The sequence below is a fragment of the Mus caroli genome, unplaced genomic scaffold, assembly GCF_978045245.1.
Source record: "Mus caroli unplaced genomic scaffold, Mus_caroli_1 scaffold_12, whole genome shotgun sequence".
In the NCBI taxonomy this organism is placed as follows: Eukaryota; Metazoa; Chordata; class Mammalia; order Rodentia; family Muridae; genus Mus; species Mus caroli.
The window spans coordinates 56,877,209-56,895,567 of NW_028227267.1; the positions used below are offsets into that span (position 1 = coordinate 56,877,209).

Genomic DNA, 18,359 nt, shown 5'->3' on the forward strand with positions numbered 1-18,359 from the left:
ACTCTTGCTTTGAAAACTCCATCACACCTTAATTGTCCACTTCAGGCTGCTCTGAAACAACCTGTTAAACCAGGCATAGTGGCTCTTGCTTGTAAGACAGTCTTAATAGGTAGAGGCAAGAGGGTACAAAGGACAGTCCTTTGGGCTCCAAACTGACTTTTGAGACTAGCCTGAGTTGCATAAGAACCGGCAGTAAAACAGAAAGCACCGACAGAACCCTTCTGAGAAAAATCAGATTTCCTGTCGTGCTTTGGAGTTTATTGCATAGCCTACGAAGTCACCAGACAGAAAGAATTGCTTGGCTATTTCTACTCTGCCCGTGGTGGTGTTGGACACTTAATAATGAATGAGGAAAAGGCAGGAAGACTGAGAAGGGAAGAGTTTTGTCCTAAAACAATGATTTTTCAACCCTTCTAATACTGTGACCCTTTAATACAGTTCCTCCCGATGCGGTGACCTCTAACCATAAGATTATTTTATTGCTATTTCACAACTAATTGTGCTACTGTTATGAATCATGCTATAAACATCTGATATATGAACCCCCAGGTGGGTTCTAAACGTTTTTTTTTTTGTTGTTGTTGTTTTTTTTTTTTAACCTTTTATCTTTTCACTGTTGGGCAGCTTTCTAAAGACAAGACTGGGATATAGTTTCATTGTACTTCATGGCGCATCTCTGTGTTTAACTTTGTCTATTTGAAAGTTCTTTCTTATATAAAATTTCCTCCAAAGCCCATAAAGGTCGATGATACTGGTATTAGTGGAGTTGGTGTTGGAAGTGCCTTTTAGCAGAAAGATAAGCTTGGTTTTGGGTGGATGAAATAGAACTGATTTCACCTGTATTTTAAACCATTGTTTAGTGTGTGTGTGTGAATGCATGCAGGTCTGGAAGGCACAGGCCAGAGGACAGCCTTTCCTGGTTTGATAGCTTCCAACCTTTTGGGGGTGGAGTCTCTCTTGGTTTTGCTATTGGACTGAATACTCAGGTTATCTTTCCTGCTCCTATTTGGTTCTTGAGCTTCTGGGTTGTTTTCTTGTTTCTATTTTGATGTAGGAGGAGTGCTGGGATTATAGTTGCATGCCACAAACATTTGGCTTTCAAGCTTTTTTTATTTTTTTGTGTTTTGCCCAAATATATGTAAATTCACCACATGCACAGTGTCTGTGAAGGCAAAAAGAGGGTGTTGTATCCCCTGCAACTGAAGTTGTAAACAGGTGGTAAACTGCCATATAAGAGGCTGGGAATAGAACCCAGGTCCTCTGCAAGAGCAGTAACCACTGGGTCATCTCTCCAGTCCTTCTTCCCAAGTTGTTTTTAATTATGTTTTTGTTTGTTTGTGTGTTTTGTTTGTTGTGTGTAATTATGTTTTGTTTGTTTGTGCCTGTATGTCCATATGCCTGGCTTTTAGGACTTGGGGTGCATAGATGAGAAGATCTGAAGTTCCAGACTCAGTCACAGGAAACAAAAAGAATTTTAAAGCGTATTTCCATATCTGTAAAAGGGGAATGTATTCCCTGTTCTAGAACTGTGTGATTTAGCTGAGAGATCTGTGTAAAGTACATGGCACACTTTGGCGTGCGTTATATTAAGCATTAGCTTTCTCAGGGCACCAGGATTCATGCTCCAGCTGCTGTTCAAAAATGGTCATTCCCATTAGATTAGTGATTTTATTTTTATTAAAATACTGGAGTGCCTTAGTTTCAGCCAGTGACTGGGTTTGCTATGTTACGTCTCCTTGTGAGTTGTTGGTATTGTGGGTTGGTATTATGTGTGGAGACCTTGCTGTATGTGTGGTGTGGTCCTTGGCACTCACACATGCTGTCTGCTTTAGTATGTTTCTGTGCTGACAGGTATACAGCCAGCCTCAGATACCTGGTGAGAAAACTGAAACCCGGGAGGAATGATCAAGTGACCAAGGTTGTGAACTAATTATGGCTGTCAACGTTAACATCTGTTAAGTGCTGTCTGTGTGCCGGGCACTGTTAGAAATTTTGTTGAACTTTTGAATCTTCATTTAGTCCTCCCAGCCTTTTTCTCATGGAGACACAGTGATGACAACTGAACCCACACTATTCATTTACTTTTGAAAAGTAGGGAAAGCTTGAAGGAGACATATAGTTTCAAAACGCTTTAGGGTTATTTTGTGTAGCATGAGAAAGAAATAGTGACACTGCTCCCATGAGCATAGATGTGGGTGGTCGCCAAAATCAGGGCTTTGCGCAAAAGTAGTTCTAGGGAGTGAAACAGACAGACAAAAATGTGCTTCTGGCTATCGGTTAGACATACTGTTTTGTACTTTTAGGGTCTTTTTGGAGTTCCTGAGCTCAGCACCCCTGAAGGATTCCAAGTTGCCCAAGAGGAAGCCTTGAAGAAGACAGAGTGGCTGGTAGAGCGAGCATGTTCCACACCCCCAGGGCCACAGACAGTCCTCATTTTTGACGAACTCTCGGATTGCCTGTGCAGAGTGGCTGACTTGGTGAGATTTAGAATGGAGAACAAGGGTGTGTAAGGGTGCAGTAGCGTGCATGCCATGGGTGTGTGTGTGCGCGTGCGCGAGTGTGTATGTGTGTGTGTGTGTGTGAGAGAGAGAGAGAGAGAGAGAGAGAGAGAGAGAGAGAGAGCAGGAGTGTGCATGCCATGTGTGTGAGTGCAGGAGTGTCAATGCCATGGATGTGTGTGTAGATGCATGCAAGCCATAGGGGTGTGTGTGTGTGTGTGTGTGTGTATGTGTTTGTAGGAGAGTGCATGCCATGATGTGTGTGTATGAGTGCAGGCATGGGGTCATGGGAGAACTCTCAGGAGCTTCTCCTTGTAGGACCCATGGGTGAAATTTAGGCCACCAGGCCTGCAAGCCAGACCTCCAACCAGCTGAGCTGTCTTGCCAGAAATGGGCCCAAATCTGATTGCTTGTATCAATAAAGGTGATTAATGGCACATAGAATCCAAAATAGTGATTGGTCTTAGACTCCACTGTTCCATCAAAGTCCTTTGGATTTTGTCTTTCCCCTTCATTAGGCGGACTTTGTGAAAATTGGACACCCAGAGCCTGCATTCAGAGAGGCTGCGCAAGAGGCCTGCAGAAGTATTGGCACCATGGTGGAAAAGTACGTCCCTTCCACTCCAGGTGGCTTTGTGTAGAGCGCTTGTCACTTCCAGGGTGGGTGGGAGGAGGTGCTGTCACCCAGCAGCCCAGGAAGGTGGTGGGATGGCTGGGCCAAGTCCTGGCAGCTGGAGCTGGTCTGCTGGCTTCTCTCTTCCTTTATCGTTGGATAATGAAGTCGACTTTCCAGGTTGCCATGAGTGAAAATCAAACGAGGCAAATATGAGATGCTTAGAAGGCGTCAGGCACACGGGGTCATACGGCAATATTTGTCCTCGGTACTGTTGACAGCAAATGTGCTGGTGGGTTTTTGTAGAGACCCTCAACTGAGGAATTGCCTCCATCAGATTGGCCTATAGACAAGTCTGGGAGGCATTTTCTTGATTAATGATGGACGTCAGAGGTCTCAGGTCACTGTGAGCAATGCCACCCCCAGGCAGGTGGCCCTTCGATGAGTCATGGAGTGTGAGCAGCCTTCCTTCTCGGCTTCTGCCCTTTAGTTTCTGCCTTGGCATCCCTCTGGATGACATGGCAGACAGAGCTATTATGACATGGGCTAGTCAGGGTTTCTATTCATGACCAAGAAGCAAGTGAGAGAGGAAAGGGTTTATTCAGCTTACACTTCCACGTTGCTGTTCATCACCAAAGGAAGTCAGGACTGGAACTCAAGCAGATCAGGAAGCAGGAGCTGATGCAGAGGCCATGGAGGGATGTTCCTCACTGGCTTGCTTGCTCTGGCTTGCTCAGCTTGCTTTCTTAGAGAACCCAAGACTACCAGCTCCAGCCCAGGGATGGCACCACCCATAATGGGCCCTCTCCCCTTGATTACCAACTGAGAAAATTTCCCCACAGCTGGATCTCATGGAGGCATTTCCCCAACTGAAGCTCCTTTCTCTGTGATGACTCCAGCCTGTGTACACAAAACCAGCCAGTATACCTCCCCAAGTCGCTCTTGATTATGGTCTTTTCATGACAGTGGGAAGCAAACTGGGGCAGTAAGGAAAGTCTTTTGAATATTTTTGTGGATATTTGGAGTTTCTAGATTTTGGTAGGAGTCAATTGCATATGTGGCTGTGGGCCGTAGGAGAGGAGGCCCAAATATGTATTTATATGAAGTACCCTTCTAGACTTTGTTGAGTTGTGACTAGGAATTTCTTAATGTTCTCTAAGAAAGCCAAAGAAGGCTGTAGGTGGAGGCTATGAGGAAACAAAGTATTCTAAAGCGGTTTGGGAGTGGGGTTTTAAAGCCATTTCTGAATGCTCCAAAGAGATAGTTGAAGTCACTGTGGACAGCACTATGTGCTGAAGCACAGGTATGTGACACTAAGCCAGATAATGTCTGAGACTGAGGAGAGTGTGAGGGTGCACCTAGGCTGGGCTAATGGGGGGAAAAGAGAAGTCAGGCAACACCGTGAGACTGTTTCAGAATCCAGAAGCTGGTGAGGAGGTGGCCTCACTAGTCGGACAGACTTCATCTTAGGAAATATGGCTGTCCCCTCTCTCGCATTGAGCAACGTTGTCCCACTCTGGCACAGCAAGTGTGATTTTTGTCTTCTTTGATGGGTGCTGTATGGGTAAAGCCAGTCCCTGCCACATTTGGACATGTGACTCCGTGCTGCAGCAAGGACTGAAACAAGGGATTCCATGGGGTAACGAGCACTTTCTCTTAGGAGTAGCCCAGGGAGGGAGTCATCTATCTGGGATGCTATGCAGGTTGTGTCCTGATGATTTTAGGTACAGCCTGTCCCAAGCCCAAGCTCTCTTAGTTTGGTGGGAGAAGTGGTATAGTGCTTGGCTGTAATCTCCACCTCTCTACGGAGAGTGCTTCAGTCTGTTGAAAGTCACTCACAGTAAGCTGAGACCTCCAACATCAATCATTAACCGAGAAAATGGAAACCATGAAGGTTTCCTTAAGACTTCAGCCCTGTACCTTAGAACTCACGCTAGCTGTGCCTGTATGGGTGAGAGCAAAGAGCCTTGACCCAGGCACCAAAATCAGCCCGACCTGGAGCATCACTGCCCCAAGGCCCTGGCTGGCATCCTCAGCCAGCCTTGGGACCAGTCCTAGACTAGAAACCACTGCCACCTAGTAGAGCCTGATGGTAGAACAATATCATTCACAACACCTCCAGTCTACTACCCTTAGCCAGGGACTCAAGGATGGGCTAGTTCCCCAGGCCGTTTGCAATTAAAGATCTGAAGTGGCTGGGGAGCTAGAGGGTTACTTTTGCTCCCACTCTCATGGGTCCTCCAAATGTTAAGGGGACCAAGGCAGTTACCATCAAACAAAAGATGCTTAGCAGGAACACTCCGTATCACCTACTCCCTGACACAGCTCCCTGGTGTCAGGGAGAAAGCTGGCACCTATGTCCTGCTGGCTCTGGCCACGTGAAGGACAGCAGTTCACAGACACCTGCACCACAGTCCCTGCTGTAGGTATGCACGCCTCTCACAGTTTAACGCTGGATGACCCTGCCTAGACAGTTTCTAAGTATGGCTGTTATTCCTGGTTCAAAAGACTACAGAAAACTGCTTCCCAGTTTTGGGCTCTGAGATTTGTATGCAACCATCTAATTCCATTCTCTTGATGTAGAGTGAACATTTAAAAATGGATGAGGAAATCACATTTCCATTCCTGGTCTTCCTAGGTTGAATACAAATGTGGAGCTGTATCAGAGTCTGCAAAGGTTACTGGATGATAAGAAGCTTATGGAGTCCCTTGATGCGGAAACCAGGTACCCACCCATCCATTCCTGTTCCTATGACTGCCTGCCGGCCAGGCTGGAGAGCCCTCTTGGCCCTCTGGGCTGGAGTGTGCCTCTCTCAGGATTCCGTGGCTCCTGCACTTTCTTGGAGACTCCACCACACTACCTCTTCTCTCTATACCATGTCCGTCTGGATCCATCCTCTTACCCATGGTCACCACTGATAGCTTCTTATTTGTTGCCTGGGTGATTTGTTTCCATCTCTCTGCCTTATGGATGAGCTCTACAAGGCTGGTCTCTTGTTCACTGCTGCAAGATGAACGCCCAGTGATAGATAACCGCCTGTTAAATTGCTGATGGTCACGCTGTCTTTATGCTGATAGACCCACCATAGCACCACTGGGAGACACCAGCAATTGATTTGTTTGCTGGGTGGTTCTCGAGAGCTTTAGTGAGTAGCTCTGGTTCATTCCATTGCGATTACTCACCGAGGTAAGAAGCCTCAGTTCACAGGAGGACTTGATATAGAACCTAGAAGGAACCTGATTTCTTTGCTTACGTTTCTTTATAAGATCAATGTAATGTAGGATTTTGTAAGGTAAGTGCACTAAAATGGTTCAGCACATAAAACTATCTGCTGGTCAGTCTGATGATCGGAGTCCAGTCTCTGAGACCCATGCGGCGGAAGGAAAAACTGAGTCCTGCAAGTCATTGTCTGACCTACTCATGTCATGGCAGGTGTACACACACACACACACACACACACACCTCACACAGATACAGATACACACACACCCCACACAGATACACACACCCCACACACAGATATAGATACACACACACACACAGATACACACACACCCCACACAGATACAGATACACACACACACCCCCCCCCCACAGATACACACACACACACACACACCCCACACACAGATACAGATACACACACCCCGCACACACACACCCCCCCCACACACATACCCCACACAGATACAGATACACACACACACACACTATTTACTGTTACAGATGCATTCCTAGAAATACTAGTTCTCTGTGTTAGTTTCTTTTCTGTTGCTGTGATAATACAAAAGCAGCTGTCAAGACAGCTGAGTAGACAGAAGGTTTATTTAGCTCATAGTGCCAGGTTAAGCTCCATCAATTGCAACAAAGTGACTATAAGGAACAGAGGGCAAAGAGTGAGTGCATGTATGGTTGTGCCCAGCTTGCTTTCTCCACGCTTGCTTGCACAGTTCAGGATCTCCTGCCTAGGGAATGGTGCTGCCCACAGTAAGCAGATCTTCCATCACATTAATGTAACTAAGATAAACCCTCCACAGACCCACCTAATTCAGACGGCCTCTCATTGTGACAATTACAACTAGCCATCACAACTCTACACCTTGTCTGTGAGCTAAACAGGAAGAAACTAAGAAATGAGCTGTTCAGATTTCCTCAGAGGGGTCCCACAGATGGGCCTGTACATTTGGGAGTCTATTATAATATTTCTTCCCTTCTGGAAAACTTTAGTGGCTTCTATAAAACAACCTCCTTTTTATTTTAGCTTTTTTATGTAGTATGTTTGTACACATCTTGACAAACACATTTTCTAAACAGTATAAAACAGGAGAGAATCCGGTTACATGAACAAGTTATAACGTCCCTTTGAATAAACCGGAGGGCATAGCGTGTGGAACCTGAGTGTGCACACACGCCCTTAGGAAGTGTGGGGAGTAACCGAAGTGGAGATATATGTTGTCCTCTTAGATAGGAGACAAGAAAACCTAGAGGTTTTTTTCTCCTAGCCTGTAAGTTTATGGCTATCCAGTCTGTGTCTAAAGATGGGCTTTCTTTTGTACGCAAAGATTTTGAAGTTGTAAAGAAGACTCCAGAATAGGCTGGGAAAAAATCTGGTAAAGTAACAAAAGGTCTTGAGCCAGATTTTTCAAACATTTATATAAAAATCCAGTATTTGGAAGTATTTTATACTTAAGTTGGGATATTCAATGAAATAATGAAGGACTGAATATTTTTTAAGAGCCACACACAGTATTTTAGTACTATAATCTCAGCTACTCAGGAGGCTAAGGCGGGAGGATCCAAATTCAAGAGTTGGCTTAGATACAGAGCAAGTTCAAGGTCAACCTTGACAACTTATAAGAGCCTGCCACAGCCGGGCGTGGTGGCGCACGCCTTTAATCCCAGCACTCGGGAGGCAGAGGCAGGCGGATTTCTGAGTTCGAGGCCAGCCTGGTCTACAAAGTGAGTTCCAGGACAGCCAGGGCTACACAGAGAAACCCTGTCTCGAAAAACCAAAAAAAAAAAAAAAAAAAAAAAAAGAGCCTGCCACAAAGTAAAAAGTAAAACAGCAGCGGGCAGCAGCAGCAGAACGGCAGCAGCAACAACAACGGCAGCAGCAGCAACAGCAGCAGCAGCGGCAGCAGCAGCAATCCCGTATCCAGGGATATAGTTCAGTAGCGAGGCATTGTTTAGTGTGTGCAACTCTAAATCCAGTCTCTAGTCTGATCAGTGAGTCATCGATCGATCGATACTTTGAAATGAGTAATAAAAGCATAGAGCTCTTGGAACGTTGGAAAGTCTTTCTTGGTACCAACAGGAAAAATCGACTTGGTTACATAAAAGTTACAGACTTTTTATGGCCAAACTCTTCAATGTTAAAAGCCAGAATATACAAATGACACACATTGGTTACCTGACAAAGGGTTAGTATATTTTTCATGTTAAGAGACCTTATTATGCATTGCTTGGAGTATAAAGAGTATACACAAAAGTAAGGAGAGATTTCTTATTTTTTAATTTTTTATAAAGGTTCATTTGGAAAGATAAGGAATGGGAACAGATAGATGTCCATTAGACTTAAACCGTTAGTTGTAGTTAAAACCTTGGTCTCGTGGTAGTAAGGCATGGCTCTAGAATTAGACTCTAGGGCTGGCTGTCAGCACCACAGTTGGCTGAATCCTAGTTCCCTTTGTAAACAGGGATAAGGATAAAGGGTTACAACATGACGCTTACATGAGATAATTCATGTAACGTGTTTTGTTCGGTACTGTACCCCAGATTAGATGGACTACCATTAAAAAGTGGAATAAGGCAGAGAGCCCCCCACAGTCAACACAGATGAAGCAGTGTAAGAGTGGCTGACTTAGTGATGTGTCGTAATGGAGCCTCTAACTGTGAACAGCCTTAGGGAGGGCCATTGAAGAAGGCATATTAGTATAGGAATACTTTCCATCAGTTTAACTTCTTGGAATTTATCTTAAAATGAACAATGGTAAAGAAATGCATAAGCATTTTTGTTTTTTGATGTTTGGTTGGTTTTTGGTTTTTTTTTTTTTTTCTTGAACTGCCGGCATCTGCCTCTGCTCCTGAAGTGTTGGGGTTGTAGGTGTACACCACTGTGCGCAGCTACACATAGGCTTCTAAGATTACAACAGTTACAGGAATGGAGAAAATAGAAAATATTTAGTGTATATAACAGAACCTAGCACAAGCATGAAAAGTTTTATATTTTCAGGATGGAATTAGCAGAGTGTATATTGATTTAAAAGTTTTATTTTTAAAAGAATATTTAAATGGGGTTGGGGATTTAGCTCAGTGGTAGAAACACAAGGTCCTGGGTTCGGTCCTCAGCTCTGGGGGGAAAAAGAATATTTAAATATAGGAAGATATTCAATATTTGTGGTATAATATTTTGAGAAAAAAATTTTGTATGGTTGGGTTTTTTTTCAAGACAGTATTCTCTGTGTAGCCCTGACTGTCCTGGAACTTAATCTGTAGACTAGGTTGGCCTTGAACTCACAGAGATCCACCTATCTCTGCCTCCCAAGTGCTGGAATTAAAGGTGTGTGCCACCACCACCTGGCGCATACATTTTTATAGCAAAGTGATACTATGAAATATTTTTGCTTAAGAAGAGGTTGCTGGGGGCTGGAAGATGGCTCAGCTGTTAAGAGCACTGGCTGCTCTTCTAGAGGTCCTAAGTTCAGTTCCCAGCACCCATGTAGCAGCTTTCAACTGTCTAGGTCCAGAGAATCTTACACCTTCACATAGAAATAATGCAGGCAAAACACCAGTGCACATAAAATTGAAAGCAAGTCATAAAAGAAAAAGAAATATTTAAAAAAAAAGTACTGTGTTTTTACAGTGCTTTGGAAAGGAAAATGGTGTGAGGTGGGAAATGAGACAAGTTAGGGCCCTGTGAAGTGTGCTGCATTGTTTAAGAAAGCATGTGACAACTGCATTGTTAATGGGACCTATTAGTTGAGACAAGCTCTAGAACTCCCTATTAGTCTAGCATTGCTCAAACTTGCAATCCTCCTGTCTCTCCCCTTTCAGAGGGCTGGAACTACAGGCATCTCAGATGCCTGGCAAGATCCTTGAAGTTTTAGACTTTTAGAAGACCTTGGTCTGAGAACAGCTCACTACCATAGAACCTGCCTAGTATATGTAGGACGCTGGGTGTGATCCCAGCACTGTGGGGAGGCCACATGTGAAGAAGTTTAGAATAATGTTAATTCTGTTCATTCAAGATGTATTTGAGGGGGCTGGTGAGATGGCTCAGTGGTTAAGAGCACTGACTGCTCCTCTAAAGATCCTGAGTTCAAATCCCAGCAACCACATTGTGGCTTACAAACACCCATAATGAGATCTGATGTTCTCTTCTGGTGCGTCTGAAGTCAGCTACAGTGTACTTATGTATAATAATAAATAAATCTTAAAAAAAAAAAGATGTATTTGAGCCAGGTATGGTCTGGTATACTCCCCTATAATCTCAGCACTCCAAAGGCTGAGGCAGGAGGATCACAAGTTTGAAGCAAGCTTGTGCTGTATAGCAAGATCCTATCTCATAAAGCAAAAACAGCAATACATTAATAAGTAGAATTATATGATACAGTAATCAGGAAGACAAATATATTCATTTTTGAAAAGTCAAAGCCAGAAGAATATATCAAATACTTCATTAATCTACCACTAGAAACAAAAGCAATTAAAAAAAATATCACTGACAGGAAAGTTGTTAACTGACTTCAAGCCTGAAGACAGAATGAAAAGAAAGAGCACAGCTCTCTACAGTCAGGATGCCTACTCCTGGCATCAGAGAGAAGCTGGCCCGCTGCACCAGCTGAAAGAAACACTGCAAACTCCACACAGGTCCTAGAGAGGCTGTCCAAGTGTGGACCGATCCTGGCGGTAGTTACTGGCTTTGGATGCAGTTGAGATAACTAGATGTTAGGTTCCTAGCTTCACCAGGTATAAAAGCTGACCTGACATGACAGGCCAGTGGGACTCCCAGCTGGGCACCATACCTACTTCTGAGATATTAAACTTCTTGTTTCAAACAAAGAAACTGTGGCCGTGTTGAAGTAGTTCTCTTTAACAGTAAGTTTCGGAAATCCTGATTGAACATAGAGACTGATTTTTGTTTGTAATTTTAATGAACTCCTGTAACTTGTGCTCACTTTATTTTAGGCGAGTAGCCGAACTATTTATGTTTGATTTTGAAATCAGTGGAATCCATCTAGATGAGGAAAAGGTAAATCTTTTTTTTTCTTTTTAAAATACGCTCTTAAATTTATTTCTCTTGTGTATGAGTTGGCCTGAATGTATGTATGTATGTATACCTCATGCATGGCCTTGGGGGTAGGAAGAGGGTAAGAGTCCCTGGGTCTGCAGTTACAGATGGTTTTAACCAGCACGTGTGTGCTGGGAACCAAGTCCTACGCCTCTGCAAGAGCAGCTCGTGCTCTCGACCTTTTAGCCATCTCTCCACCCAAGTCTTTTCCTTCTTCAGGTCAGGTCTATATAGCCCCAGTGGGCCTGGAACTTGGCCATGTAGACTAGGCTGGCCTCAAACTCATGCTGCTTCCTGAGTGCTGGGGTTAAAGGTGTGTGACAGCATAGGGGACACATTTATCTATCTATCTATCTATCTATCTATCTATCTCTCTCTCTCTCTCTCTCTCTCTCTCTCTGTCTACTCATCTATCTACCTATTTATTTAGAGATAGATAGGGTCTCCTGTAGCCCAGCTTAGCTTTGATCTTGCTGTGTGTTGAGGATGAACTTGTCTTTCTGATCTTGAACCAGGCTCAGTGCAGGGGATTGAACCCACCAGGGGAAGCATTCTACCAGCTGAGCTCCTTCTTCAGCTCGTTTTATGTTTTTCTGAAGACAAGGTTACATGTTAATCAAATTGGCCTGGAACTTGCTTTGTAGCAGAGGCTGCCCTTGAATTCCTGACCTTCTTGCCTTCGCCCCTTCTAGTATTACAGGCATGTGCCACCACACCAGGCTTCCAGCTGTTTTAGTGTTTTTACTAACATTTATTCGATAGAGCACTTGTGTGTCACTTGACGGTGTATTAGCAAACTCTTAGGACCTTTTTTCACTTGTCATAAAATTCTTCTGTAGGTGGTGTCTAGACATAGTGCTCTCGGGAAACTGGCCATCACTCCAAAATGAAGTGACAGCTCAGCTAGAGTGGTGACGGTGCCATGGAGTGAGGCTGAGATGGAGAGTAGGTGGACTTCACACTTGGCGTGCCTGATGGGTCCACACACTTGCTATGGTGTGACCTGTGCAGTGTTCTCTCTGGATGGAGGGTAGAAACAAAGTAACTTGCTCAGGCTCTCAGCTTCAGCACAGGGAGTTCTCACACTGGCTGCAGGTGTCCTAAGAATATGATGCGCTGCCAACCAGTCCCTTGTGTGGGCAGCAGCTCAGTGCTGGGCTAGAGGAGTGGTTCCCCATGGCCTCCTCTGCTTGCCCACGGTTCAATTATTATTATGATTTTATAGCTCTTTCCATCCCTGGGAATCCAAAGACATTTATCTAGGAACAGAAGTTAGTTTCTCAGAATGTCTTGGGACCTCCGTGCCTGAGACTTCTCTATCTGGATCAACCAAGGGCAGATGAAAAACATTCAGAAAACAATGTGTTTGCACTGAGCTCAGAGCAGACTTTTCTAATAGCTTTCGTGCTCTCACCTGGCCTTTACATTGTTTTATACTTTCCAAGTGATTGAGGGATGTTCTGGAGTTGATAGGAAGAGGTGGATAGGTTTCGTGCAAATGCAGAAGGACTGTTCAGCTATCCAAGGTAGGGGTGTCTTGGCACCAGTCGATACCACAGAACATTTGTATGCCTTGTCTGATAAATAGGAGGTCTATCTTTCTGTCTCTCTTTTAATTTTTATTGTTGTTTTGTTTATTGCAACAGTGTATTCACTTTGTAGCCCAGGCTGACCTGGAACTTGTGGTGATCCTCCTGCCTCTGCTGCCTGAGTGCTGGGATCACTTGTGGGAGCCGCTGCTTACCACAGTAAGTTCATGCATTCACCTGAGGGCCCATCAGTCAGGACGCAGCAGGTTAACTTTTGGTTTGCCTCCACGTCTGGGAGGTCTTTTCCCAGACGTGGTCGGGCGCCTTAGGCAGGGTCTTTCCCTACTCAGTTGCCTGAGGCTTACACCTTTTCCTCTGCAGCCCGTTTCCTTGATGACATATACTGCTTCTCTTTGATTCACCACAGAAAGTGTGGAGTAACTGCAGTGCTCTTTCACTGAAGTCCATCTCCCATGGACTAGATGGCCTGGCTGTCTGAGATGACTCTATTCTCAGTGATGACAGGGAACACCTCCAAGCATTTGTCAGAGTAAGGCATGCTTCTCCCATCACCCACACAGTGCCTTTGAGAGTCTGTTTCATGATGAGAAACTGGTGACCCCAGAAGAATGAGAAGCAATCTGTAAGCTCTGGACTGGACTTGTTAGGTTTTGGTTTTGCTCTTTGGGACCTGATCCTGCTCTATAGCCCAAGCTGATCTAGAACTCTCAGATGCCAGGGTTGCATGCTTGAGCCACCACACCTGGCTTTTTATTCTTGATAGAAGGTCTCAGTGTGGAGCTTGTGTGCTGGCCTCAGACTCAGGTTTGATCTACTTCAGCCTCTCAAACGCTTGGGATTTCAGCACATGGAGATCACATGTTGCCTTTAGTGCCGGGGGTTGAATTTAGGGACCCATGCATGCTAAGAAAGTCCTCTGCACTGAGCAGTATCACCAGCAGATCATGTTTTTTGATGTATACCAGTTTTGGATTCAGTAAAATACCTCATGATTGTAAGATGAGACATTGTAATGCTAGTCCCCATTAACTGGGTTTGATGTCTTCTGTTTGTGAGCAATGGGGTCTCACGTATCACAGGCTAGCGTTGAGCTTTCTGTGACACCAAGAATATCTTTCTGTTTCCACCTCCCAAGTGCTGGTGACGCAGACCTTCTCCATTACGCCTGCTTTAAGAGGTGCTGGGATCAGACCCAGGGCTTCCTGCATGCCAGGCTAGCACTCAGCCAACTGAATACAGTCCTTCCCACCCCAATCCTGCTCTGTTAACCTTTGAGGTAACATTGCTGTGCATAGCTCTCGCATTGTACAGAGTGTTAATTAAAGCCGTGTTTGAAACTGTGCTGGCCAATGTTTATGTTCAGTTCATCCAGCACACATGTACTTATAGTGTACCCTATCTTTCCCACCAAGTGACTCTCAGAGGCCATCAGCATTAAAGATGCAGGAGATAAGTCAGCCGTTTCTCTGCAGCTCTTACGGGTGCCCCGGGACAGGGCTGACATCACCTGCTTTAGAAGGGAGGCTCTAAGGTATCCCACCAACATAACGTAATTTGCACACCGTAAAGGCTTACGTTCTTTCAGGTTTGCTTTGGTTAATTTTGAGATGAGGTGTTGCTGTGTCCTCAGGCTGCCTTTGAGCTCCCGAGTTCAAGCCCGTCTGCCTTCCTCTTCCCTGAGTAACTGTAGCTACAGGCATGGGCCTCTGTGCTCGCTAGTTTTCAGTTTAAGGTCTTGTGAATATAACTTAGGAGTTTAAAATTAACTGTTTATTTTAAGAAGTGTTTCTAATAGTTTCACAGGGTGTTTAGAGTTCTAAGCCATGCACGTTGGATTGTTCTAGAATGATGGAATGATATGTCCAGAAGATAGCTACAGTCAGAAAATGAACTAGATTTTATTTTTCCAGAGGTTTTAACACTTGATAAAATTTTAGGAATGAATAATTTTATTATGTTGTGTTTTACTTTTTTTTTTAATAGAAAAGCTTCAGGAAGAATTTTAGAACTATAATTTTTAGATACCATTCATCATTTTTGTTATTCCACTGATAACCACTAGGTGGCAATACACGGCTGCAAGAGAAGTCTGGATTAAGAAGACACTGAAGGCCCCCGGGGAAACGAGTTTTTCCATACTGAAAGCTTTAGGTCATTACTCTACATTGACTTTTTTTGATACTGAAGTCTTGCTATATACCCAGGCTGGCATTTAACTTCCAGGCTGACTTTGAACATTGAAATACCTCCCTCTACATTCCCCAGTGCTGGGATTATATGCGTGTATCACCATACCTGGTTTATTTTAGCACATTTGATTTTTTGAGACAGGGTGTCATGTAGCCCAGGATGGCATGGACTCTTTACATTGCTGAGGTCAAGCCTGCTTCCATTGCCTAAGTGCTGGATTGCACACATCCAGTTTGTACAGTGCCGAGGGCCAAGTTCAGGGCTTTGTGCATGGTAGCCGAGTACTCAGCTGAGCTATACTACCCCAGTCCTTCTCAGCTTCTTGTTAAGTACACATTTACATCTTATATATTTATCTGAAAAAAAAATGTTGCTTAATAATTTTTTTCTTGGATATTTACTTTATTTATATTTCAAATGTTTTCCCTTTTCTAGGTCTCCCCTTCAGAACCCCCCTATCCCATCCCCTCTCCCTGCCTCTGTGAGGGTGGTCCCCCACCTACCCATTTCCATCCTCCTGCCCTGGCAGTCCCCTACACTGGGGCATTGAACACCCTCAGGCCCGAGGGCCTCTTCTCCCACTGATGTCCAACAAGGCCATCTTCTGCTACATATGTGGCCAGTGCCATCGGTCGCTCTATGTAATACACTTTGGTTGGTGGTCCAGTCCCTGAGAGCTCAGGGTAGTCTGGCCTGTTGACACTGCTGCTCCCTCCATGGGGTTGCAAACCCTCTCAGCTCCTTCAGTCCCTTCTCTATCTCCTCCATCAGGTACCCCAGAGCTCAGTCCAATGGTTGGCTGTGAGCTTCCTCCTCTGTACTTGTCAGGCTCTGGCAGAGCCTCTCAGGAATCAGCTATATCAGGTTTCTATCAGCAAGCCCTCCCCAGCATCCACAATAGCTTCTGGGTTTGGTGTCTGTATATGGGATGGATCCCCAAGTGGGGCAGTCTCTAAATGGCCTTTCCTTCAGTCTCTGCTCCACACTTTGTCTCCATATTTCTTCCTGTGAGTATTTTGTTCACCCTTCTAAAACGCACTGATCCCATTTTGGTCTTCCTTCTTCTTAGGCTTCATTGCTTAATAATTTTTTAAAGGCGGGTCACATGACTCACCTGAAGCCCATCATAAGCCCTGTCTGAAGCCTGGCTTGTTTCTTCCTGATAGATAACTGAAAGATCGTACCTGGGCACTTTCTGATTGGCCTCAGAGATTACATGGATACAGTTTATATTTCGTCCTAAAATATTTGTTGTGTTTGCTGGGATTAAGGCCCAGTGGGCAGAGTGCTTGCCTGGCATGCATGGGGCCCTGGGTTCAAGCCTCAGCACTGCATAAACAGGGATGATGGTTCAACGGGCTGTGATCAGGGAGAGGTAGAGGCAGGTAGACCAGAAGTCTAAAGTCATCCTCAGCTATGTAGCCAGCCTGGGTTGCATGAGACTGTCTTTATTTTATTTTATTTTTGAGGTAGCTCCTTTGACCATGGACTTCAGGAACTTCTTCTCCCCAGAGACTGTGTTCTGGAGTGTGACTGCAAGCTAAAAAACTTACATGACTATGCCAGTACAAGCCTTATCACACTTGACTGAGGAACTGGTTCTGTGTACCACACACCCGGCGGCTCATAGTGTGGAAGGTGCACCCCTGCCCCTCAGGCCTTTGCTTACCCCCTCCTCTTCCATTTTTAAGTCAGTGGTTCTCCTGTCATAGTGAGTGCATGCCCTGTGCCCCATGCTCCCTGTCCTGTTTGATTCTGCCTTTAAGGGCTTTGTTGCAGGTGAACCAGAGCCTCTGAGCTGAACCTGTTGGATGCTCACATTGTTCTGTGCAGATCTATCTGTGTTTCTCATTTCCCTTCCCTCTCTGTTAGTCTGTTAGTCTAGTCTTTTAAATTCAACATCTTTCTAATCTCCCCCTCAAATACTTAATTTTTTAAAGTGCCACAGAACAGGTGTAACCAGCCGACGTGTTGACTTACTTAATGAAGGTTTTTGGGGACAGAGGATTACACGCAAGTGTTCTGTATCAACGGTTCAGGTGTTGTTTTCCTACGGTTGTGGATTGTCTGTCTGTGAACTGCTAGTTTACATTGCCTTTAAATACCTTCTCTCCCACGTGCAGCGCAGAAGAGCAGTGGACCTCAATGTTAAGATCTTGGACTTGAGTAATGCTTTCCTCATGGGAACCAACTTTCCCAACAAGATCCGGAAGAGTCTCTTACCAGAGCACATTCAGCACCACTTTGCCCGTGATGGAAGCCACTTAATCATTGACGGCCTGCATGCAGAAGCCTCCGACGACTTGGTGGGAGTCTTCCGTTGCTTTGCTCTGCTCCCATCTGAATACTGACAGATATGTCCTACTATGCTATCATAGATACTAATGTACTATCATGGCATGTGATAGTGTGGCCTTAAAGACCTTGTTGCGTTACTAAGATCTGAAAATTTAATTTCTGACATAGTTAATTCCACAAATGCTTTGAATGTGGAAAATAGTTAAAATTCACGTGGAATTAATTTTTGGAGTACAGTCAATAGCAAGTGTAGTCACTTTTAATTCTTACGTCATTGTGTTGCCAGGAGTAGGTGCTTTCTGGCACAGAGACAGAGCACTGGCAAATTGTCTTCTCAGAGCATGTGCCGTTGTGTCCTGTAGAAGCACTGTAGACCTGGTGGGGCCTGTCTTTCGCTTTGGAAGCCATGGCCAGCTGTGGGGAACGTGAGGTTGGCCCTGGGGGTTGTTGTGTGGGCTTTTGGACCATGACGTTTAGACCTTTGATTTTCTCTTCTTTCACCCTTTTAACTACAGGTTCGGGAGGCTGCTTATAAAATTTTCCTTTATCCCAATGCCAATCAGTTGAAATGTTTAGAGGAATTGCTAAGCAGCAGAGATCTTCTGGCAAAATTAGTAGGTTATTCTACATTTTCCCACAGGGCCCTCCAAGGAACCATAGCTCAGACTCCAGGTGAGCCTATTTATCCAACTTCTACGAACAAATGGGACTTTGAGGAAACAGAATTTCTAGTGGGAGGGTCAATAGATTGACAGCACTGGAGAGCCACCCCAGGGAACTCTGCTCCCAGCCCAGAACTTCTGATTTAAATATCTGTAAATGAATTTAAAAACAAAAGACCTTTGCCATCTAGCCCAGCCTATCCTTGAACTCACAGTCTTCTTGCCTGAGCTTCCCAAGCTGTCAAGGCTGACAGTGT

At 44.7% G+C, this 18,359-nt stretch overlaps 1 protein-coding gene across 1 annotated transcript in view; it reads left to right on the top strand.

Moving 5' to 3' along the window:
• Mipep (mitochondrial intermediate peptidase) overlaps window positions 1-18,359 on the top strand; it is a 108,462-nt gene that overhangs the window by 496 nt on the left and 89,607 nt on the right. The window contains exons 2-7 of the mRNA XM_021181536.2: window positions 2,304-2,477; window positions 3,017-3,105; window positions 5,750-5,836; window positions 11,300-11,363; window positions 17,266-17,448; window positions 17,956-18,112. Coding sequence (XP_021037195.1) covers window positions 2,304-2,477; window positions 3,017-3,105; window positions 5,750-5,836; window positions 11,300-11,363; window positions 17,266-17,448; window positions 17,956-18,112 — 754 coding nt within the window. The remainder of the gene's footprint in view (window positions 1-2,303; window positions 2,478-3,016; window positions 3,106-5,749; window positions 5,837-11,299; window positions 11,364-17,265; window positions 17,449-17,955; window positions 18,113-18,359) is intronic.